This window comes from Spermophilus citellus (genome assembly GCF_964194105.1).
Source record: "Spermophilus citellus genome assembly, chromosome: 18".
Classification (NCBI taxonomy): Eukaryota; Metazoa; Chordata; class Mammalia; order Rodentia; family Sciuridae; genus Spermophilus; species Spermophilus citellus.
Window position 1 is genome coordinate 36308387 of NC_138200.1, and position 24267 is coordinate 36332653.

Here is a 24267-nt window from a genome sequence, read left to right on the forward strand (position 1 = left end):
GGAGAGGCGGTCTCGGAAGCCGTAGAAAGGTCCAGAGGAAGACGGTGCCTGAAGAGGGACTGTGGCCACATGGGAAAAGTTGGAATGTAGCTAAAGTGCCATCTCCACTGTCACCCCAGGGACCAGCTGCCAAGCCCAGCGTGACCTCACAATCACCCTCAGCCTTCTTTTCAGGCCGACATCCAAGCTGCTTGCTAACTCTGCTATTTGTGATCACATCGAGAGGCCACAGGCCACCTTCTGAATCACACGCACGAGCACATCAAGACCCAGGGGTCGAGAGAATAGGAGATCACCAGCCTCCCACCCAGGCACAGCCAACACTCCAGCATGTCCCAGGACCAGGAGGACCCAAAGAGAGCCATGCCCACGGAGAGGAAGTCCGTTTGGAGGACCCCCGAGGAGAGGCGGATGTCTGACCTCACTCGGGTGTTGGAGTGGCTGGAGCGGAGGCGGGGGAAGAAGAAGCTAGGTCTCCAGGTTGGTATTGCCAAGAAAAATGGTGGGAAGACGTTATTCACATCTCCCCCCAAACAAGATGAGGGAGCCTTTTTATAAGTACCAGAGTGAGCTAGTGGCAAGGTTCTGGAGGATGCTGGGGGTAGGTTGGGGACAGCAGGTCCTTGTGTTTGTGGACTGGTGCTCCTCAGCCTCCTACCACCCCCCAAAGACCCATCGGAGTCCAACCTCTCTTGACTGTCCTTCAAGAAATGGCTCCAGGTCCTGGAGGGACACTCCTGCGTGGAAGATGGGCAAGGGGCTGAGAGAAGATTTATGTCACAGAGGGGCAGAGACAAATAAGTGACAAATGCACATTTCCTAAAGTACGAATGTTCTAAGAAAAAGGCAGTCGGGGGTCAGGGAAAGACTGGCTCCAGCTTAGTCAAACCAGGAGGATTGCTATCCTCGGTCAGTATCTGGGAGGGCCAAGGGGCAGCTCCTGGGGGCTCGGGGTTGGCAGGTGGAGTCCTTCCCAGGGACCCTAACTGCCCCTTTCCTCATCCTGGCTCCTGGCCCAAGGCATTCCTTCCTGCCACCATTTCCCACCCCCAGCAGAGGTGGCTCCCCCCGTCCTTCCCCAGGACGTCCAGCAACCACTTTAGACCCTTAGTGCTCCTCAGAGCTCGCCACCCCAGGCCATCAGCTATGAAGAACCAAGCCACGTCCTTGGAAAGTGGTATCCTCTGCAGAAGATGCCACCTGATCTTGTCTCCTCTGACCCCAGAGCAAGATGGGTGACAGCAGCATTACTAGTGACGATGCTCACCCTACAAATAGCTTTATCCCTTACTGGCCTGGCATCGCAGAGGGGTTAATGCCTCAGCTGCTCCAAGTCCGGCTCCAAGGTAGGAGCCATGACCACCCCTCAACTGAAGGATAAGGAGACTGGGGTGCAGCAAAGCCGTTTTCTTGAGATCACAGTTAATTAAGGGCAGACCCAGTTCTCAAGCCCAAAGGTATCCGATTCCCAAGCTCATGGACTCCGTTAGGCCAACGCCCCGAAACGCCCTCCACTGGGCTTTCTCCGGCTCGGCACCCCTGCCCTTCGGGATCACCCCGGTTCTCCTGACCTGCTTGCTTCTTAGACAGCCAAAAAGGCCTTGAGAGCTAATTCCCTGCGACAATTTAAAAGACACCTGATGAACACATTTTCCACTAAGGTGCTCGTGACTTACCGACACCCGCCTCCCTCAGAACTCAATCTCGATCCCAGAATCCCATTCACTTTCACATTAGAATGTCCCCATCTCCTTCACTAGGGTTACAATAACGTCTTAACAGCTTTACCGTACACACGGCTTTTATTGTAAATAATCTGGGACCCCGTGAGGGAACATTTGTTCTGGAATTTTAGAGAAGCTCCTAAGAAAGAGGGTGACAGATCTTACGTGGCAGGTCCCGGACAGCAGGAGGTGGCGGGAGACCCATTAGTGGACCTGGCTGGGAAAAGGCTTGTCCACCTCCCTCCAGCCCCTTCAGCCTCCTCTCCTTCCTTCTGGGATGGGTCACGGCAATCTGGGCTTTGCCCCCATCTCAGATCACTGCTGCCTCCTGTGATCCATTTGGCATCAAAGAAGAGCCCCGAAGTCCAGAGTCCCAGCCACCAAGAGCTCTGAACTGTGGCTGGTGCACTTTCCTTGGGTCTAAGGCTTCACCATGTCACTTCCACCCAGCCTTGGGGACGCTTGGGATACTCCAGGAGCCCCTGTGGGGATACTGAGGACTGATAATTGGGGCCATAGGAGGAGGACCACCCTGAGGAGATGGCTTTACCCTCTCTCCTCTTGACCTGAACACTCAGCCCTGGTCCCAACTTCCAACCCCCTCCCCCCGCCCTACTAAGCCCAACAAAACTTTGAAGGGACCCACTCCGCCCTCCTTAGAAGGCAATCTGGCTACTCCCATCCCTGAAGCCCTTGGACAGCTCCCTCCACCTGGCCACCATGGAAACATGCACCTGCGCCAAGACTGCCTGCATCCTTCCTGGGCAGCTTGGCACCTACCTGCAGTAAATCACCTATTTCTCATGAGAATCTTGGGAGGTAGACCTTACCATTGTCCCCAGTCCTCAGCTAAGGAGAAAAAGCCACTGAGAGAGCAGTGATTTCCCAAGGTTATGCCGTCCCTGAATGACAGACAAATCAGGATTCCAACCCAGGCAGCCTGACCCGGAACCCCAGCTGCTCCAAGTGGCCTGGGCCACGGCTGGGGATCCAGCTCAGTTGGTAGAGAGCTTGCCTCGCATGCACAAGGCCATGGGTTCAATCCCCAGCACCACAAAATAATAATAATAATAATAATAATAATAATAATAATAATAATAATAATGGCTCATCTCCAGAGGAGAACCTCAACTCCGTCTGTCCCAGGATGCTTCAGCACCCCCAGCCCCCAGTTCTTACAGACTGAGGAGCTTCCTTCAGGCAGCCCTGTGGGGCTCTTTGCCCAGGGACCCTAGAGATGGCTAATGACCCGCCCTGCTTCCACTGTGGCCCTGTAAGGCCAAGCACAGACCACGAACAAGGAGCTCAGACTCAGAGCAGGGAATGCTCGTCTCCTTGACAGTCACAAGGAGCCTCCAGGGGAAGGACAGGATTTAGTGTGACGTTTAGTGTGATGGCCACTTCGGGAAGACAGGATGGGGAAGTGGGGTGGGAGGAGAGGAGGGTGCGGCCTGGGCCACCCCAGTTCTGAGTAAGCCGGCTCTGCTGCAAGACAGCTTTCCTGCAGGTGCAGTTTGGGGCTGAGCAGGGAAGTGACAGGCAGAAGGCCACTTGAGGGAGCACAGGGAATTGAGTGACAAGGAGCTACAGACAGATTGAGGTGGAAAGGGACAAGACCAGACCTGAGGTCCAGAAGGTCATTCCTGGGGCAGTGGCCTGAGGAGCAGCAGGTACCTGGAGAACTGGGGACAGGGAGGGGAACAGGAAGACAAGCCTTTGGGTACGCGGAGGCAGCAGCCTACTGTCCAGGGAGACTCCTCCTCCCTGGGGACGGAAGTTGGGAATCCTCGTGAGGACACTGAGGGTCTCTCCACTTCTGCCTTTTTCAGAAGTCAAAAACCAAGGTGGAGCTGCCCCCCAAAGCCACTGAGAAGGAAAAGAAGAAACGCAAAGTAGCGAAACAGCAGGTAGGAGCCAAGGTGACCCCCCAGGTGACCGAGCTCCCCCCGGCCCCGCCCCGCCGCCTCGCCATCTGGATGAGGGGAGCCCACTCTCCGCCTGCAGTGTCCAGCTACATTTTAAAATTCAGGGCTCTGCAATGCACTCCTGCCCCACACCGACACCCAGATGAACCATCTGCACCCACCTCCCACCCTGTCCAGCTTCACCCGACCAACCCCTGCAGACCTGTAGTAAAGTGTCACAGCGGGACATCCTCCTCCACCTGCCGTTCCCCCCAACTCTCCCAGGAGAATCCTCTCAAAGAGGAGAACCCTGCGACCCAGTGGGAAGAACCCCCTGGTCGTGTGATTATAGGGGCAGCCCCAGCCCTAGGGGGCTCTGGCCCCTCCCGGCCTCCCCCTGAGGCAGGGAGAGATGGGAGGACAGCGTTAGGAGCAGCTCCCTGCCCCCTCCAAGACTCTCCCAGAGGCCAGGGAAGCTCTCTCCTCTTTGCCTTTGTGGGTCTTTGAGCAAAACTTTTGAATTGGTGTGTGTGGGGGAGGGGAGCGGACAAAGCAGACCCCCGTAACAAAGATGTACCTTCTCCCCTGCTCCTTCCCAGGCGGTCAAGAAAAACTCTGTTAAGAATGAGGAAGCCCTCTACCGGAGGATGTTCGGGTCAGAGCAAATGGGAGCCCGCCTCAGCATAGCATCCACCGCCTATAATAAGGAAAGCTCCCGGAGGTCTGGTAAGGGGCCCAGAAGTGTCCTCCTGAGGTCCTTCCTGTCAGAGGAACCAAAACTCCTACCATCCTTGGCTCAAAGGCATCCACGTCAATCCAACCCTTGTGCACCCAGGAAACCCACGTAGAGTCTCTGTAGGGATCACGCCCTATGGCAAGCAGGGGGTGACCTGGACAGGAGGCCAGTAGCTGCAGCCACCCCTGTGAATTCTCTCTTCTCGGGAAATCAATATAATGTATTCTGAGTTCCCAGATCATTTTGATAACACTGACCCCATGAATTCCCAATTATTTAATTAATTTAGATACGGTGACAGTGTCAATCACAAAAGGTGCCACACCTGCAGACCTGAAGGCCTGCCAAGGCCCTGCTCACACCTAGGGAGGAGCAGGTGTCAGTTACACCAAAGCCCCACTTCCAAGTTCTGAACCCCGTGTTCCACCACTTTGTGATGGACTCAGCATTGTGTGATCTGGGCAAGCCTCTCCATCCCTATGGTCCAGTTTTCTCACGTGTAAAATGGGACAATAACATTACCTGCCTCATAGTGCGGCAGAGGGGCTTCGGCAAGATGTTGCATGTACGGTGTCCACTCTGACACAGGGGAGATGCTCAATAAATATCAGTGACGATTGCTAAGTAAAAATTTTGCTAAAATTTGGGGTAGGTGTATCATGAGGTTAGAATAGCAGATGCATTAGTTGTGCATGGTCTTTTGAAACAGAAGGAGGAGGTGAAAGAGAAATCTGGAAGGGATTCCAGCTAGCCCAAGGGAAAAGCAGGCAAGAGCCTTTGAATGGGAGCTGCCGATTCTACCACCTAATGTTGCCTCAATTGTGCCCAAAATATGTCTTTCCCCCCCTTTTTATTTTTATTTATTTATTTATTTATTTATTTTTATGTCACATATTTTTTTAAATTTTTTTTTATTGGTTGTTCACAACATTACCAAGCTCTTGACATATCATATTTCATACATTAGATTGAAGTGGGTTATGAACCCCCAATTTTACCCCAAATGCAGATTGCAGAATCACATCGGTTACACATCCACAATTTTACATAATGCCCTATTAGTAATTGTTGTATTCTGCTACCTTTCCTATCCCCTACTATCCCCCCTCCCCTCCCCTCCCATCTTCTCTCTCTACCCCATCTACTGTAATTCATTTCTCTCCTTGTTTATTTTGCCATTCCCCTCACAATCTCTTATATGTAATTTTGTATAGCAATGAGGGTCTCCCTTCATTTCCATGCAATTTCCCTTTTCTCTCCCTTTCCCTCCAATCTCATGTCTCTGTTTAATGTTAATCTTTTCTTCCTGCTCTTCCTCCCTGCTCTGTTCATAGTTGCTCTCATTATATCAAAGAAGACATTTGGTATTTGTTTTTTAGGGATTGGCTAGCTTCACTAAGCATAATCTGCTCTAGTGCCATCCATTTCCCTGCAAATTCTATGATTTTGTCATTTTTTATTGCTGCATAGTACTCCATTGTGTATAGATGCCACATTTTTTTATCCATTCATCTATTGAAGGGCATCTGGGTTGGTTCCACAGTCTAGCTATTGTGAATTGTGCTGCTATGAACATCGATGTGGCAGCATCCCTGTAGCATGCTCTTTTAAGGTCTTTCAGGGAATAGTCCGAGAAGGGCAATAGCAGGGTCAAATGGTGGTTCCATTCCCATCTTTCCCAGGAATCTCCACACTGCTTTCCAAATTGGCCGCACCAGTTTGCAGTCCCACCAGCAATGTACAAGTGTACCCTTTTCTCCACATCCTCGCCAGCACTTGTTGTTGTTTGACTTCCTAATGGCTGCCAATCTTACTGGAGTGAGATGGTATCTTAGGGTGGTTTTGATTTGCATTTCTCTGACTGCTAGAGATGGTGAGCATTTTTTCATGTACTTGTTGATTGATTGTATATCCTCCTCTGAGAAGTGTCTGTTCAGGTCCTTGGCCCATTTGTTGATTGGGTTATTTGTTATCTTATTGTCTAATTTTTTGAGTTCTTTGTATACTCTGGATATTAGGGCTCTATCTGAAGTGTGAGGAGTAAAAATTTGTTCCCAGGATGTAGGCTCCCTATTTACCTCTCTTATTGTTTCTCTTGCTGAGAAAAAACTTTTTAGTTTAAGTAAGTTCCATTTGTTGATTCTTGTTATTAACTCTTGTGTTATGGGCGTCCTATTAAGGAATTTGGAGCCTGACCCCACAATATGTAGATCGGAGCCAACTTTTTCTTCTATCAGACGCAGAGTGTCTGATTTGATATCAAGCTCCTTGATCCATTTTGAGTTAACTTTTGTGCATGGTGAGAGAAAGGGATTCAGTTTCATTTTGTTGCATATGGATTTCCAGTTTTCCCAACACCATTTGTTGAAGATGCTATCCTTCCTCCATTGCATGCTTTTAGCCCCTTTATCAAATATAAGAAAGTTGTAATTTTGTGGATTGGTTTCTGTGTCCTCTATTCTATACCATTGGTCCACCCGCCTGATTTGGTACCAGTACCATGCTGTTTTTGTCACTACTGCTCTGTAATATAGTTTGAAATCTGGTATCGCTATACCGCCTGATTCACACTTCCTGTTTAGAATTGTTTTTGCTATTCTGGGTCTTTTATTTTTCCATATGAATTTCATGATTGCTTTATCTATTTCTACAAGAAATGCCGTTGGGATTTTGATTGGCATTGCATTAAACCTATAGAGAACTTTTGGTAATATCGCCATTTTGATGATGTTAGTTCTGCCTATCCATGAACAGGGTATATTTTTCCATCTTCTAAGATCTTCTTCAATTTCTCTCTTTAGGGTTCTGTAGTTTTCATTGTATAAGTCTTTCACCTCTTTTGTTAGGTTGATTCCCAAGTATTTTATTTTTTTTTGAGGATATTGTGAATGGAGTGGTTGTCCTCATTTCCATTTCAGAGGATTTGTCGCTGATATACAGAAATGCCTTTGATTTATGCGTGTTGATTTTATATCCTGCCACTTTGCTGAATTCATTTATTAGTTCTAGTAGTTTCTTTGTAGACCCTTTTGGGTCTTCTAGGTATAGAATCATGTCATCTGCAAATAGTGATAATTTAAGTTCTTCTTTTCCTATTTTTATGCGTTTAATTTCTTTCGTCTGTCTAATTGCTCTGGCCAGTGTTTCGAGAATAGAAGTGGTGAGAGAGGGCATCCCTGTCTTGCTCCAGATTTTAGAGGGAATGCCTTTAACTTTTGTCCATTCAGAATGATGATAGCCTGAGGCTTAGCATAGATAGCTTTTACAATGTCAAGGTAAGTTCCTGTTATCCCTAGTTTTTCTAATGTTTTGAACATAAAGGGATGCTGTACTTTGTCGAATGCTTTCTCTGCGTCTATCGAGATGATCATATGGTTCTTATCTTTAAGTCTATTGATGTGGTGAATAACATTTATTGATTTCGTATATTGAACCATCCTTGCATCCCAGGGATGAATCCCACTTGATCATGGTGCACAATTTTTTTGATGTGTTTTTGTATTCGATTCGCCAGAATTTTATTGAGGATTTTTGCATCTAGGTTCATTAGAGATATTGGTCTGTAGTTTTCTTTCTTTGAGGTGTCTTTGTCTGGTTTCGGAATCAGGGTGATGTTGGCCTCATAGAATGAATTTGGAAGAGCTCCCTCTTTTTCTATTTCCTGAAATAACTTGAAAAGTATTGGTATTAATTCTTCTTTAAAGGTTTTGTAAAACTCTGCTATATACCCATCCGGTCCTTTTCTTTGGTTGGTAGTCTTTTGATGGCTTCTTCAATTTCATCCATTGATATTGGTCTGTTCAAATTGTGTGTATCCTCCTGACTCAGTCTGGGCAAATCATATGACTTAAGAAATTTATCGATGTCTTCACTATCTTCTATTTTATTGGAATACAGGTTTTCAAAATAATTTCCAATTGTCTTCTGTATTTCTGTAGCATCTGTTGTGATATTGCCTTTTTCATCCTGTATGTTAGTAATTTGAGTTCTCTCTCTTCTTCTCTTCGTTAGCATGGCTAAAGGTCTGTCGATCTTATTTATTTTTTCGAAGAACCAACTTTTAGTTTTGTTAATTTTTTCAATAGTTTGTTTTGTTTCAATTTCATTGATTTCCGCTCTGATTTTAATTATTTCTTGCCTTCTGCTACATTTGCTGTTGTTTTGCTCTTCCTTTTCTAGGGCTTTGAGATGAAGTGTGAGCTCATTTATTTGTTGTTTTTTTCTTTTTTTGAGGAATGACCACCAGGCGATGAATTTTCCTCTTAAAACTGCTTTCATTGTGTCCCATAGATTCCGATATGTTGTGTCTGTATTTTCATTTATCTCTAAGAATTTTTTGATTTCCTCCTTTATGTCTTCTGTAACCCATTGATCATTCAGTAACATATTGTTCATTTTCCATGTGATGTAGGATTTTTCCTTCCTTCTTTTATCATTGATTTCCAGTTTCATTCCATTATGATCAGATAAAATGCAAGGTATTATCTCCACCCCTTTATATTTACTGAGGGTTGCCCTATGACATAATATATGGTCTATTTTTGAGAAGGATCCATGTGCTGCTGAGAAAAAAGTATATCCATTTGATGATGGTTGATATATTCTATATATGTCAGTTAAGTCTAGGTTATTGATTGTGATATTGAGAGCTGGGAGGGGCCCTAAAGGTTTCCCCGATGTGTGGAGAGGGAAGGCTAGGGAATTACACACCTGTAGCCGCAGGTTTCAATGAAGTTATCTCCTCCGCCGCAGTCTGATGACGTCAGTTCTCTGCCATGGTGGTATCTCTTGCAAATGGCAACAGTTCGTTTCCCTTTGCCGGGCGACCAATGCAACGGGTGGGTCCTTACTGTCTCTCCCAAGCCCCGTTTCAAACCTGTGGCCACTACCTATGAAGGCTCGGTAGGCATTTACCTCTGTAGGATGAGAAGGGCTGACCAGTTGTTTCAGCAGGATGGATTAGTGCTGAGTCACAGCTGTTTGTCTGCGGGAAGCAGGTGACGGGAGCTTGAATTCAGCCAATCCGGGCTCAGTGTGTGTTCTGAGAGGCCCAGACTGTTCGCCCCAGATCCACGTCAGCTCAGCATTGCCTAGTGATCCTGAGCAAACAGATTTAGGTTGTTTACGACTCCCTATGCCTGCACAGCTGAAGAGGTCAGAGACTTGATCTCTCTGCGCCCGCCGCCATGTTTCCCCCCCTTTTTATTTAATGCACCAAAGACAGTGTAATCAAACTGTAGTCAGTGGCCTGTCAGATTTAAATATGACTGCTTTCAATACAGTATAGGATCCTGGACTGAGTCCCCGAATAGCATTTTAGTGGAAAAACTGATAAAATCCAAAAAAAGCTCTGTAATGTACCAATGTTTATTTCTTAGTCTTGATGAATGGTCTGTGGGCATAAAAGATGTCAGCATTCAAGAAAACTGAATAAAGACTGTACAGGAACACTCCATATTTTCTTTGCAATTTTTCTTTAAATCCATAATCATTCCAAAATGAAAAAATTTATTTAAAAAAATAAAACAAGATTGGGCTGGGCAGGGTGGCACATGCCTGTAATCCCAGCAACTCTGAAGACTGAGGCAGGAGGATTGTGAGTTCAAAGCCAGCCTCAGCAATGGTGAGGCGTTCAGCAACTCAGTGAGACCCTGTCTCTAAATAAAATATAAACTAGGGCTGGGGATGTGGCTCAGTGGTCGAGTGCCCCTGAGTTCAATTCCTGGTACAAAAAAAAAAAAAAAAAAAAAAAACAAGATTGGCTTGTGTCCTATGGGAAGGACTTCCCAAGTTTTCTGTGAGTCCCCAGTGTTATGTCTGGCTCCAAAGTTCTGGTCCTCCTGGGTCCTCAATCTCTCTGTTGCTTCTAGTAGATTTTCCCTTCTCCCTGCCAACCCAGACACAGAACAGCCCTATTTCCTGGTTTCCCCTCAAACCTGTCACATGAAGCCTTTATATATAAGCAAATTTAACCAAAGGTTTGGGGGCAACTGAAGGAAGGAATTGAGTCAGATTCGACAGCAAAGAAACCAGAGGCTGATTATGACGCCCCCCTGTTCAAAGTCCTTTTTTCCCTACCCCCAGAAGGTTTTTCCTGGCTACAGTTCCTTGCAGATCGTAGCTTCCTGAGGTTTTTCCTCAATTCCAAGACTGGGACTAGGTGAAGACAGGCACCCAGGGCACAAATCAGTGCCTAATACTGACAGGGCACTGGTGTCAACCTGACACTGGGACCTCTTCAGTTTTGCCCAAGACACCTTGCTTGCCTCACCCCCATACCGTCCTGCCCAGCATTCCTTCCTCTCACCATCCTTTCCTTCTCCCCCTCCTCTGCATTCCTCCGCACATTTCCACCAGCTGTTGTTTGGAGAGATCTTTCTTTCTTCTGTCTCATTCCCAAAGTAGCCTCCTTTCAAGGTATTTTCCTAGACAGAATCAGCTCCTTCCCTAAAAGAAACTTATACCCACTGACTAAATCATTCTCAAAGATAAAATGCACACAGAGGAACCCCCAAAACTACCCCCCAAACTTCCACATAGATGAAGGTCAATAGAAGACTAATCATCTAAATGAGAATCAAGACGGACTTAAATAAAACAAAAATATCAAAAGAGCAGTAAACCACAAACACATATCCATGATAATACCGAGAATATAAATGGTCTGGACTCCCCAATTAAAATCACAGATGAGCAGGAATGGATCAAAAGACAAGACCCAGCCATGTGCAGATTGCCAAAGACTCATTTCAAAGGCAAAGATATCCACAGAATGAAGGTAAAAGGATGGGAAAACATCCATAATTAAGTCTAAAAACAAACTGGAAAATTTTTATCATATCTGAAAAAGTTGATTTCAAGTAAAAATTAATCAGAAGAGCTGATTACACTACATCCTGATAAAGGGAACAAGCCAATAAGAAGATATTATATCAACATTTATGATATCAACATTTATGCCCCAAATGTCAGTACACCCAATTACATTAAAAGAAAATACTCCTTGATATTAAACCCCAGATAGGCCCCAATACAATAAAATGGGGTAATTTCAACACACCCTTATCACCAATGGACAATTCATCAAAGCATAAAATCAAAGAAGATATCACTAACTTAAAAAACAGTATAAAACAGATGGATCTAATAGACATCACAGAATCCTTCACCCCAAAACAGCTGAATTTACCTTATTCTCACCAGTTCATGGAACATTTTTCAAAATAGGCCATATTCTAGTCACAATATAAGCCTTAGCAAGTAAAAAACAAAAGAAAAAATATATATATAATTCCATATATCATATCAGACCGTGTTGGAATAAAGCTAGAAATAAATAGCAAGGAAAATAATAGAAACCCCATGCTCACATGAAGATTAAACAATATTCTTTAAATTAGAGAATGGATCAAAGAAGAAATGAGAGAAGAAATTCTTAGAAACAAATGAGAACACAAATACAACATATAAAAGTCTCTGGGACAGTATAAAAGCAGCACTAAGAGGAAACTTCATGTCATTGAGTGCCTAGATTTAAAAAAAAAAACAAAAAAACAGAGCGATCTCAAATAAATAAGCTTATGCTTCACCTCAAGGCCTTGGAAAAAGAAGAACAAACTAAGTCCCAAATTAGTAGAATCCAGAAAATAATTAAGATCAGAGTCAAAATTAATGAAATTGAGAAAAAAATATGCATTATTACTGCAACAAAGAGTTGGTTCTTTGAAAAGATAAGACAGATAAACCCTTAACCAAACTAACCAAAAGAAAGAGAGACCCAAGTCAATAAAATTAGAGATGAAAAAAGAGATACAGCACAGACACTTCTGAAACCCAGAGGATCCTTAGAAACTATTTTAAAATTTATACTCCAATCACCTGCAAAATGTAGAGGACATTGACAAATTTCTAGACACATATGACCTGCCCAAATTGGAACAGGAAGATACAGAAAACCTAAATAGATCAATAACAAGTAATGGAATTGAAACAGAAGTTAAAGCCTTCCAACAAAGAACCCAGGACCTGATGGATTCTCCCTGATAAATACAGATGCAAAAAATCCTTTTTAAAATATTAGCAAACTGCTTTCAAATGGGACTGGAGTTGTGGCTCAGTGGGAGAGCACTTGCCTAGCATTGTGAGGCTCTGGGTTCAAACCTCAGAAACACATAAAAAAATAAGTAAATAAAATAAAGGTATTGTGTCCATCTACATTAAAAATATTTTTTAAAAACGTATGGTATATTATAAAGATAATATGCCATGATCAAGGTGGCTTCACTTCAGGGATGCAAGGTTGGTTCAACTTACAACACATCAAATATAATTCACCACTTAAATATAATTAAGAACAAGAATCATATGACCATCTTGATAGATCTAGAAAAGGCCTTTGGTAAAATACAGCACCATTTATGTTAAAAACAAGGGGATTGAAGGAACTTACCCCAACCTAAAGATTATATATGTAAACTTGGGGCTGGGGACATAGCTCAGTTGGTAGAGTGATTGTCTTGTATGCACAAGGCCCTGGGTTCAGTCCCCAGCTGCCCCCCAACACACACACACACACACACACACACACACAAAATAGATTATGTATGACAAACTCAAAACCAACATCACACTTAATTGAAAAAAAAAAGCTTTTCAGCAAATAGGAGGATTCAAGATCAACACTCTTAAATCAATAGCTTTTCTGCACTCCAACAGTGAGTCTACTGAGAAAAAAATCAGGAAAACCATCCCATTCAAAATAACCTAAAAACAAAAAAATGAAAACAAAAACTCGGGAATTAATCTAACTAAGGGGATGAAAGATCTCCACAATGAAAATGATAGAAAACTGAAGAAAGAAATTTAGAAGATTTTAGAAGATGGAAAGACCTCCCATGTTCTTGGATAGACAGAATTAATACTGTCAACATGGCCAGGCTACCAAAAGCAATATATAGATTCAATGAAATTCCCAGAAAAATATCAATGACATTGTTCACAGAACTAGAAAATACTATTTTAAATTCCTTTGGAAGAATAAGAGACCCAGAATAGTCAAAGCAATATTGAGCAAGAAAAGCAAATCAGGAGGTATCATAATACTTGATCAGAAATTATACTACAGAGCTGTCATAACAGAAACAGCATGGTATTGGTATCAAAAGAGATATGAAGACCAATGGAACAGAATATGAGACAGATAAACCCACACAGTCATCTGTATTTGACAAAGGTGCCAAAAAAATATATGTTGGAGAAAAGACAGGCTTTTTAAACAAATGGTGCTGGGGAAAATGGATATCCATATGTAGAAGAATGAAATTAGATCCCTTGTACCATGCACAAAAGTCAAATCAGAATGGATCAGACTTAGGATTAGATCAAAAAACCTTGCAACTGCTACAAGACATAGGATCATCACTGCATCCTATAGGTACAGGCATTGATTTCCTCAACGAGACCCCTAAAGCTCAAGAAATAAAACCAGGAATCAATAAGTATGATGCTATCAAATTAAAAAGCTCCTGCTCAGCAATGGAGATTATTAAGAAAGTGAAAAAAGAGTCTAAAGAATGTTTAAAAAATCTTTACCAGCTACTTATCTGACAGGGGATTAATACCTAAAGAACTTGAAGAACTCAATGCCAAAAAAACAAATAACTCAATCAATAAATGGGCCAAAGAACTAAATAGACATTTCTCAAAAGAAGAAACACAAATGGCCAATATATATATATATATATATATATATGAAAAAAAAGTTCAATATCTCTAGCAAACAGGGAAATGGAAATCCAAACTACACTCAGATTTCATCTCATTCCTGTGAGAATGTCAAAGATCAACAATACAAATAATAATAAGGATGTGGGGGAAGAGGTAAACCCATACATTGTTGGTGTGACTGCAAATTAGTACAATCACTCTGGAAGGCAGTGTGGAGATTCCTCAAAACACTAGGATTGGAACCACCAGAGACCTAGCTGTCCCACACCTGGGCATGTACCCTGAAGAACTGAAGTCATCTTACTACAGTGGCACATGCATACCCATGTTTATAGCAGCATAATTCACAATCACCCAACTATGGAACCAGCCTCGGTGTCATCCGTAGATGAATGGATAAAGGAAATGTGGTATAGATGCACAGGATGGAGTTTTACTCAGCCGTAAAGAAGATGAAATAATAACACTTGCCAGTAAATGAAAGAAAATTATGCTAAGTGAAATAATCCAGAGTGAGAAAATCAAGAGTGGATTGTTTTCTCTCATGGGTGGAAACTATGGGAGCAAAATAAGGGAAAGGAGGCAGTGGGGGAAGGGATCAGTTATCATAAAGATAAAGGGAAGATGGATGGAGTAGAGGAGGAGAGCAAGAGGAAGAGAGGAAGGAAGGGGGAGGGGAAGAAATATGGAATGAACTTAACAAAATCATGTTATATACTGTCGCAGTCCGGCTGCAGCAAAATAACCGGGGGGTGACGAGCAACTTGTGTAGATTGATATAGCAGGAGTGGAAGCTGTTTATTGTAGGACAACAGAGGTATTTATACATTCCACACAGCTTATCTTAATTAGCATAAACTAGATACATCAGTCAACCAATAAGGAATCTCCACACTTAATGGCTCGCTGGCCTTACTTCACAAACCACTCCCTCTGGCAAAATGCCAGGCGCCATCCTGACTTGTTTACAGACTCTAACAATATACAAGTACAAATGTACCAAAGAGAATTTCACCTTTATCTATATGTAGAAAGTACCAATCAAAAACAAAGGGGTGAAGAGGAGGGGGAAATGGGAATTGAAATCAAATTCTTTGCATGTATGATTTTGTCCAAATGAACCCAACACTATGTATAATTATAATGCTCTAATAAAAAAGTAATTATTATTTACTTCTCAATTAAGAAGGATGCAGCAGGGCAGGCTGACTTTCCAGCTACTGAAACCTTTTCTCTCTGGTTCTTCTCTCCCTCCAAGACAAACACCCTGTTCGAAAATGAAGACAGCTAGTCTTCCCTAGTGTAATACAATGAGCAGCCACTAGAGGGCAGAAAGGGGGCCAGCCTAAGCACAGCAGCAGGTATCTATAGAGACATCTGGGAGACACTGGGTATTCAGATGTGGCACCCAGAACTGAGGCAGGGCTGGGACTGGGCTCAGCAAGAGGCACTTCCTGCACAGTCTGATAAAAGTCCTACTGAGTGGGTGGGACCTGGACTGGGAGACAAGTTCAAGACAAAGCAAAGCCTAGGAAGACATGGAGCCAACTACATGCTCAATTCTCACACTAGCTCACGTTGCTACAGACTCAGCAAACCGAGCAGGCACACATTGTGTGCACTGCCTCGGAGAATGGCATACCCTAACACAGAGGCCAAAGCCAGAAGCCAGAGATCCTGTTCTATCTATTGCCCCATCTCCTCTCAACCTCATGACCAGGTTTCAGGTCATGCAACTTCTATCTCCTAAAAGTCATTGATCTCTTTCTTTTCCTCCTCATATTCACTACCATTATCTTAGTTCAACATTGATCCTCTTCCATTAAAATAGCTTCAAAACGTTTTCAGCTCCTATGACTGTACATTGCTCTTTCTAATTTATTTGTGTCTCTATATTTAAAGTGAGTTTCATCATGATTCCCCCCACACACACAAAAAAAAAATTAATAGAGCTGAAATAATTGACCCTAAAGAAATGAAGATCTGCTGTGTGTGGTGGCACATACCCGTAATCCCAGCCACTTGGGAGGCTGAGGCAGGAGGATCATAAGTTTGAGGCCAGGTGAGGCCCTAAGTAACTTAGCCAGACCCTGTCTCAAAATAAAAAGGGCTAAAGATGTGGCACAGTGGTAAAGCAATCCTGGGTTCAATCCTCAATACCACCCCCCAAAAGAGAAATGAAAATCTATGAACTGGTTGAAAAAATTCAGAATAATCCTCTTAAAGAAGTTCAGGGGATTACAAGAAAACAGACAACCGAATGGAAACCGGAAAACAATACTTGAGCAAAATGAAAAGTGTGAGAAAGAAAGAAATTCACAAAATAGATAACCAAGAAATGAAGAATACCATGTCTTCTCAGGAAAGGTGACTAGAGAGCACTTCACAGCAGACTTGGGGAACAGAGTAAGTGAATTCAAAGACACTCCATTTGAAGCTATCCAGTGGGAGGAATATGTCATCAGCTTTTCATTGCTGTGACCAAAATGCCCCACAAGAACAAGTTGGAGAAGGAAAAGTTCATTTTGTCTGCGGTTCCAGAGGTTTAGCCCATGGTCAGTCAAGTCCATTGTCTGGGACCCAAGTGAGGCCTAACATCGTGGCCGAAGGCATGGTGGAGGGGACCTGCTCACCTCATGGCAACCAGGAAGAGAAAGAGAGAGGAAGGGGGCCACTGGGCAAAGCACTGTCCCAGAGCACACCCCCAGTGACTCGCCTCCTCTAGTCACCTGCATACAGGTGCCACCCAGTTAGTCCACTCAAATCAGGATGGACTCGTGAACACAGGAGCTCTGGGAGGACACCTCATATCTAAACCATAAGATGGCCCAGATGCCCCTGGCCCCCTAAAAGCTCACGTTCACCTCAAAATGCAAAATGCATTTAGCCCATCTACAAGAATCCCACAGTCTTAACGGTCCACATATTGCCCCAAATTCTAAGTCTGACATCTCCTCTGAGACTTAAGGCAAGTTTTTGGCTATGAGTCAGAATCAGAAACAAGTTACACATGTCCCCTAGACAGTGGCACAGAGTAAATGTTCTTATTTCAAAACGGGCATAGAAAAAAAAAAAAGGATGGGGTGCAAGAAGACTACAAACCAGATGGGCAAACAGGCCCTGCAACTCCTCAGACAGATCTAGAACCTGTGGTAGCCAGATGCTTTCTCCAAAGGGCAGGCCCACCCTCTGCCCTTGCTGGTTGCAACACACTTGGGCTCTCCTTCAGAAGGACTCTGTCCATAATCAGCAGTTTTTCTCAGCAGGCAGCACATACTACTGGCATTTTTTAATTCCTGGGGCCTCCATCACACATCACCCTCTCAGGGCAGCCCACAGAGATTTCAAGGATCCTACTTGGCATGGTCTCCAGGTCTTCCTTGGATATTTCAGTGGAAGCCTCATGACCCCTTAACTCCAGAACCCTGCACTCCAGCAGAACCAGCAGCATGTGGATGATGCCAAGGTCGACTGCCTGCTCACACCACAGTGGGGTCCCCTGGGATCTTGGTTGCTGTAGCCTCTGAGGGACTGGGTGAAACAACTTTGCAGGTCCCCCTGTGTGAGCAGGGTGCCCCCTGGGATCTCTTCTCAAAGGAATTTTCCCTTCTAGACCCTGGAGCCTTGCAATGGATGTAGTTTTGCAAATTCCTGAGATGCCCGGAAGTATCTTTCCTCAAGTTGGCTAGCAAAGTACTTAGCCTCTCTTTGGGGGATGTAATATCTTCAATAAGCACAACTTTCTTGGCCCGGGTTTGACAAGTACTTTTCTGGTCAAGCTGTAAGCTTTTAAACTCCCCCTTCTAAGCTCTTGAGTCTCACACACAAAAAATTTTTTTTTTTAAACTTGGCCAAATGCTGCTAGAGATGTCCATGTCACTGCTGGCAAGCCCGTGTAGCCTTGAAATTTCCTCTGCCCACACAAATTCAGGCCCACACAACGTCTCAGGACCTGGTCAAAATATAGACAAGTTCTTTGCCAGAATGTAACATGAATGGCCTCCAGTTCAATTCCTAATAGAGTCTCCATTCCCCTTTGAAACTTCACAAGCACAATCCACACTCCTATCAACATTCTGGTCTTCCAACTCCCCACCAGTATGACCCATTAAACTGCTTACAATATGTCAAGACTTCTCCAGCCTGCATGTGTCAACTTTTCCAAATTCCTCCTGCAAACCAGTCCCAAATGTTTCTGAGCCACCTAGTGAGGTCAGACACAGCAATGACTCTACTTCTTGGTCCCAATTTCTGTGTTAGCTTTTCATTGCTGTGACCAAAGTATACAACAAGAACCACTTAGACGGGGAAAAGTTTATTCCGGCTCACAGTTCCAGAGGTTTAGTCTGTGATTGGCCAAGTCCATTGCTTGACCAAGATGAGGCAGAATATCACGGCAAAGGGGTGTGGTGGAGGAGTGCTGTTCAGCTCATAGCAGCTGGGGAGCAGAGAGAGAGCAAGGAATCTCAGGAAAGGTGCACCCTTCCAGGGCAGTGCCCCAGGGACCTAACTCCTCCAGCCACAGCCCCCCTAACTACAGTTACCACCAGCCCCTTCTAACTAGGGTGCACTGATTAACTTACAGCTCTCCCAGTCCAATCATTTCACCTCTGAATATCATTGCATTAACCCAGGAGCTTTGGGGGAACACTTCATTCCGAACCATGCTAAACAGCAAACAGAAAAAATAATAAAGAAAAACTTACAGAATTTATGGGACACCATCAAGCAAAACAGTATATTCCTCTTGGGTGTTCGAGAAGGAGACAGAAAGAAAGGAACTGGATAATCATTTAAGGAAATATTGGCTGAAAACCTCCCAATTTGGACATCCAGTTTCATGAGGCACAATGGTCTCCAAACGGTTAAACCTAAGAACATCTACGCATTATAATTAAATTGTCAAAAGCCTAAGACAAAGAAAAAAATCTAAAAACAATAGAAAAGCAACGGGTCCCATACAAGGCAGCCTTCAGGAAACTATCAATGGATTTCTCAGCAGAAGTCTCGAAGGCCAGGAAAGAGTGGGGTAATATATTTAAAATATTGAAAGAAAAAAAAACTGTCAATCAAAAATACTATACCCACTAAAGCTGTCTTTCAGAAATAGAGAGATAATGACCTTCTCAAATAAGCAAAAGTTGAGAGAGTTCATTACTACAATAGCACTGCTTTACAAGAAATGCCAAAGAGAGTCCCTCCGATAAAATAAAAGGACACTTAATTAACAACATAAAAACACACAAATGTATAAAACTCACTGGCAAAGGTACGTATATGGTCAAATTTAAATTTTTTTACTAATGTAATGGTGGTGTATAAATCACTTTCAACTCTAATATGAAAGTTAAAAACAAACACATTTTAAAATTATAACTATAAAAAGCTAATTGTGCCTACTAGTGTCAAACTTTTTAATATTTTTATCTTTTTAATAGTTGACACATAAAATATCAGTACGTATTTGTGGGGCACACTATAATTTGACACATGTATAGAATGTGTAATTATCAAATCAGGGTAATTAGCATTTCCATCTCCCCAAACATTTATCATTTCTATCTGTTGGAAAATCTCCAGACTCTTGCACTTATTTTGGAATATATCATAAATTTTTGTAGCCTCCAGTTACTCCCCTGTGGTACGGAACACCAGAGCTAATTCCTTCTATCTAAATGTGTTTTGGTGTCTGATATCCAACTTACCTCCATCTCTTCACCCCCCTCCTCTTCCCACAGAGCCATTCTTTTGATTTCTTCTAAAAATCCTATTGTCTCCCTTTAAATTTTTAAAACGGAAATGCATTCAGAATCAAGTTCCTGTAGTGTGGGTAAGGCTAATGAATTTCAATATAAACAGAAAAACACAACCATAACAATTTGTGGATACAGAACACAAAAATATGTGAATTGTAACATCAATAACATAAAATGGGAGAGAAGTAAAAATATAGTTTTGTATGCAATCAAAGTTAAGTTGTCATGAGCTTGAAATAGAATGCGATAACAGTTAAGAGGCTTCATGTAAGCCTCGTGGACCACAGAGGAAAAAGCCTGAGGTCCTAACTCAGAAGGAGGACGAGACGACAAGAAGACAGAAATTCCCAAACTGGCAGAAAACAACAAAAAAACAATAGTCCTTACTATCAATGATGACTTTAAATGTAAAAGGATTAAATTTTCTGATTTAGACCATCTTCTGTTGACCACAGAATATTATAGACTGAGCAATTCATAAAGAAAAGATTCCTTGGCCCACATTCTGGAGGTTGGGAAGTCCAAGGGCAGGTTGACAGCATCCTGGGAGGGCTTTTGTGCTGTATCATAAAGGAGTGAAGGTGAAGGGGTCAGCCAGTGTGGGCAGAGAGACAAAGCATGAGGGATGGGTGACCCATAACCACATGCTCTTGATAATGACCTTAATCCATTCATCAGACAGGGGACAAAGCACCCATGACCCAAACACCTCCCAATAGGATCCACCTGCCAACGCCACCATATTGGGGAACCAAGTATCTAACTCATGACTTTGGGGAATACATCCAAGCTATAACATTCTCTAATTAAAATAGAGTATCCGAGTGAATTTCAAAACTCCAACTATATGCTGCCACAAGAGATTCATTTTAAGAACACATATAAGCTGAAAGTGAAGGGACAGGTAGAGATATTTTATACATAGATTCCAAAAGAGAGCAGGAGATAGTTAGAGTTATAACAGACCGAGTAGGCTTTAAGTTAAAAATTATCACATGAGCTGGACACGGTAGTGCACACCTAGAATCCCAGTGGCTTGGGAGGCTGAGACAGGCGGATGGTGAGCTCAAAGCTGGCCTCAGCAAAAGTGAGGCCCTAAGCAACTCAGTGAGACCCTGTCTCTATATAAAATACAAAATAGGGCTGGGGGTGTGGCTCAGTGGTCTAGGGCCCCTGAGTTCAATCCCAAAAATTGTCACATGAGGTAAAGAAGGTCATTGTATAACAATGAAAAAAGGGCAGTTCTAATGTGCTCAATATTAGAGTACCCAAATAGATAAAACAAATGTTAACAGAATTGAAAGGAGAAATTAAATATAATATAATAATAATAGTAGAGGTTAACATCCAACTCTTACAAGGTAGATCATCCAGGCAGAAAATCAATAAGTAAACAGCAGATTTGAAAAGTACTATAAACCAATGAACCTAGTAGATAGGTACAGAACATCCTACCCAATAGTAGCACAATACACATTCTTCTCAAGCACCCCTGAAACATTCTCCAGGACACAAGCAAGGCTTTTAACACATCAAGAAGATCAAAGTCATGTCAGGCATCTTTTCTGACCACAATGATATAAAACTAGAATCAATAATAGGAGAAAAATTGGAAATTTTTAAAATAAATGATGACTTTTGTATGCAATCAAAGTTTTGTAATTTAACAAATTAAACACACTGCTCGAATAACTAAGGGGTTAAAGAAGAAATCAAAAAGGAAGTGAAGAAATATCTTAAAAGACAAATGGAATTGGAAACATTACATACCAAAACATATGGGGGCAGCAAAAGCAATTCTAAGAGTAAAATTTATAGCTATAAAATGCCTATATTAATAAAAAAGAAGAAAGAAAGAAAGGACCCTAAGTAAATAACTTAACTTTGTACATCAAGGAACTGGAAAAATAGCAAAGTAAGCCCACAGTTAACAGAAAGAAGGAAATAATAAAGCTAGAGGAGAAATAAAGTCGACTAAAACAGTTTCAAAGGTCAATGAAACTAAGAGTTGGTTTGGGGAAGAGATAAAACAAGGGCTGGGGATGTGGCTCAAGCGGTAGCGCGCTCGCCTGGCATGCGTGCAGCCCGGGTTCGATCCTCAGCACCACATACAAACAAAGATGTTGTGTCCGCCGAGAACTAAAACATAAATATTAAAAAAAAGAGAGATAAAACAAAATTGACAAATCTTTAGCTTAGACTAACCAAGAAAAAAGATGACTTATCCAGAGCAGACTTTACAACTGGTGTCACAAATGTGCAAAGGATCACAAGAGACTGTTTTAAATAATTATATACTAATAAACTGTATAACCTAAAAAGAGCAGATAAATTCCTAGAAACATAAAATCTGCCAAGACTGAATTGTGAAGAAATAGAAAATTTGAACAGACCAATAACAAGTAAAAAGATTGAATTAGTAGACAAAAACCTCTTAACAGAGAAAAGCCCAGGACCCAACAACAGCACTGTCTATCAAATGTTTAAATAAGAATAAATATCAGTCTCCTTCTCAAACTCTTCCAAAAAGTTGAAGAACATTTCCAAACTCCAGGCCATCATTATCCTGACACTAAAGACAGATCAGGGTATTACAAGAAAAGAATTATGGGGCAGTATCCCTATAAAATTAGACACAAAAAACTCTCAACACAATGCCAACGAACCCAATTCAACACTGGATTAAAAGAACCATACACAATGACCGTGTGGGATTTATATGCAAGGATGTTTCAACATGTGAAAATTAATAAATACAATACACCACATTAACAGAGCACAGGATAAAAATCAGATGGTCATCTCAATAGAGGCAAGAAATCTTTCAAAGGAATTCAACATCTATTCACAATAAAGGCTTTCAACAAACGGGGTATGGAAGGAGTGTACCTCAGCATCATAAAGGTCATACACGACCAGCCCACAGCTAACAGCAGACTCAGTGGTGACAAGCTGAAAGCTTTATTCTTAAGATCAGGAACAAGACAAAGATGCCTACTCTTACCACTATTAGTGAACATAATTCCGTCCTAGCCAAAGCTACTAGGCAAGAAAAAGAAATAAAGAGCATCCAAATCAGAAAGAAAAAAGTAAATTGTCTCCGTTCAGATGACATGATCTTTTTCGTAGAAAACCATAAAGATACCAACAAAGAACTGTTAAAATTAGTAAATTCAGTAAAGGTGCAAGATATCAAATGAAAAAATAAAAATTGTGTTTCTTTACAGTAGCAAAAAACTACCTTAAAAAAGTAGATTTTTTTTAAAAAAGTCCTATTTACAATAACATCAAAAACAATAAAATACTTAGAAATAAATGTAACCAAGGAGGTAAAAGATATGTGTACTGGAAACTATAAAACGTTAACAAAAGAAATTAAATAAAAATAAACGTAAAGCTATCCTGTATTTGTGGATTGGGAAAATTAATATTGTCAAAATTTCCATTTACCAAAGCAATCTACACATCAGACATGATGCCCATCAAAATTCCAATGTCATTTTTCACAAAAATAAGGAAAAAAAAAAACCTAAAATTCAGAGCAAGCTGGATTTCCTGATTTCAAACTATACTACAAAGCTATGGTAATCAAACCAGTGTGGTACTGGCAACACACAAACTAATGGAACAGAATTGAGAACCCAGAAATAAACCCACACAAATACAGTCAATTAACATTGGACAAGGGCACCAAGAATATACAATAAGGGAAGGACAGACTGTTCAATAAATTATGCTAGGAAAACTGGATATCCATATGCAAAAGAATGAAATTAGGTCTCTGTCTCACACCACTTAACAAAAATTAATTCCAAGTGGATTAAAGACTTAAATATAAAACCTTACACTATAAAGCTTCTCTAAGAAAGCATAGGAAAAAAACTCCTTGACATTGGCCTTGGTAATGATTTTTTCGATATCTCACTAAAAGCACTAGTAATAAGTGCAAAAATAAACAAATAGATCTTAAAATTCATTTAGAAGAACAAGAGTCCTAGAATAGCCAAACAATGCTGAGTCAAAAGTGCAACACTGGAGGTATCACAATACCTGTGATACTACAGAGCATCAGTAACAATAATTGCATGGTACTGACATAGGAATAGACACATAGTTGGGGTTGTGGCTCAGAGGTAGAGTGCTTGCCTGGCATGTGTGAGGCCCTGGGTTCAAATCTCAGCATCACATATAAATAAATAGAATAAAGATCCATCGACAACTTAAAAAATCATTTTAAAAAAAACAGAACCATGGAAAAGAATAGAAGACAGAGAAACAAACCCACACAGATACAGTCATCTAATCCTTGACAAAGGTGCCAAAACATACATCAAAGAAAAGGCTTTTTAACAAATAGGGCTGGAAAAACTGGTTGTCTGTAGGTAGAAGAATGAAACTAGATCTTTTACTCTCACCCTACA

The 24267-nt window shown here is 42.1% G+C and overlaps 1 protein-coding gene across 1 annotated transcript in view; it reads left to right on the plus strand.

Annotated features, from left to right (window-relative positions):
- Positions 1-330: 330 nt before the first annotated feature.
- LOC308637873 (uncharacterized protein C16orf78) overlaps positions 331-24267 on the plus strand; it is a gene marked incomplete at both ends in the record, with an annotated part of 30024 nt that continues 6087 nt past the window's right edge. Inside the window, 3 exons of the mRNA XM_081274721.1 lie at positions 331-480; positions 3554-3631; positions 4228-4354. Coding sequence (XP_081130847.1) covers positions 331-480; positions 3554-3631; positions 4228-4354 — 355 coding nt within the window. The remainder of the gene's footprint in view (positions 481-3553; positions 3632-4227; positions 4355-24267) is intronic.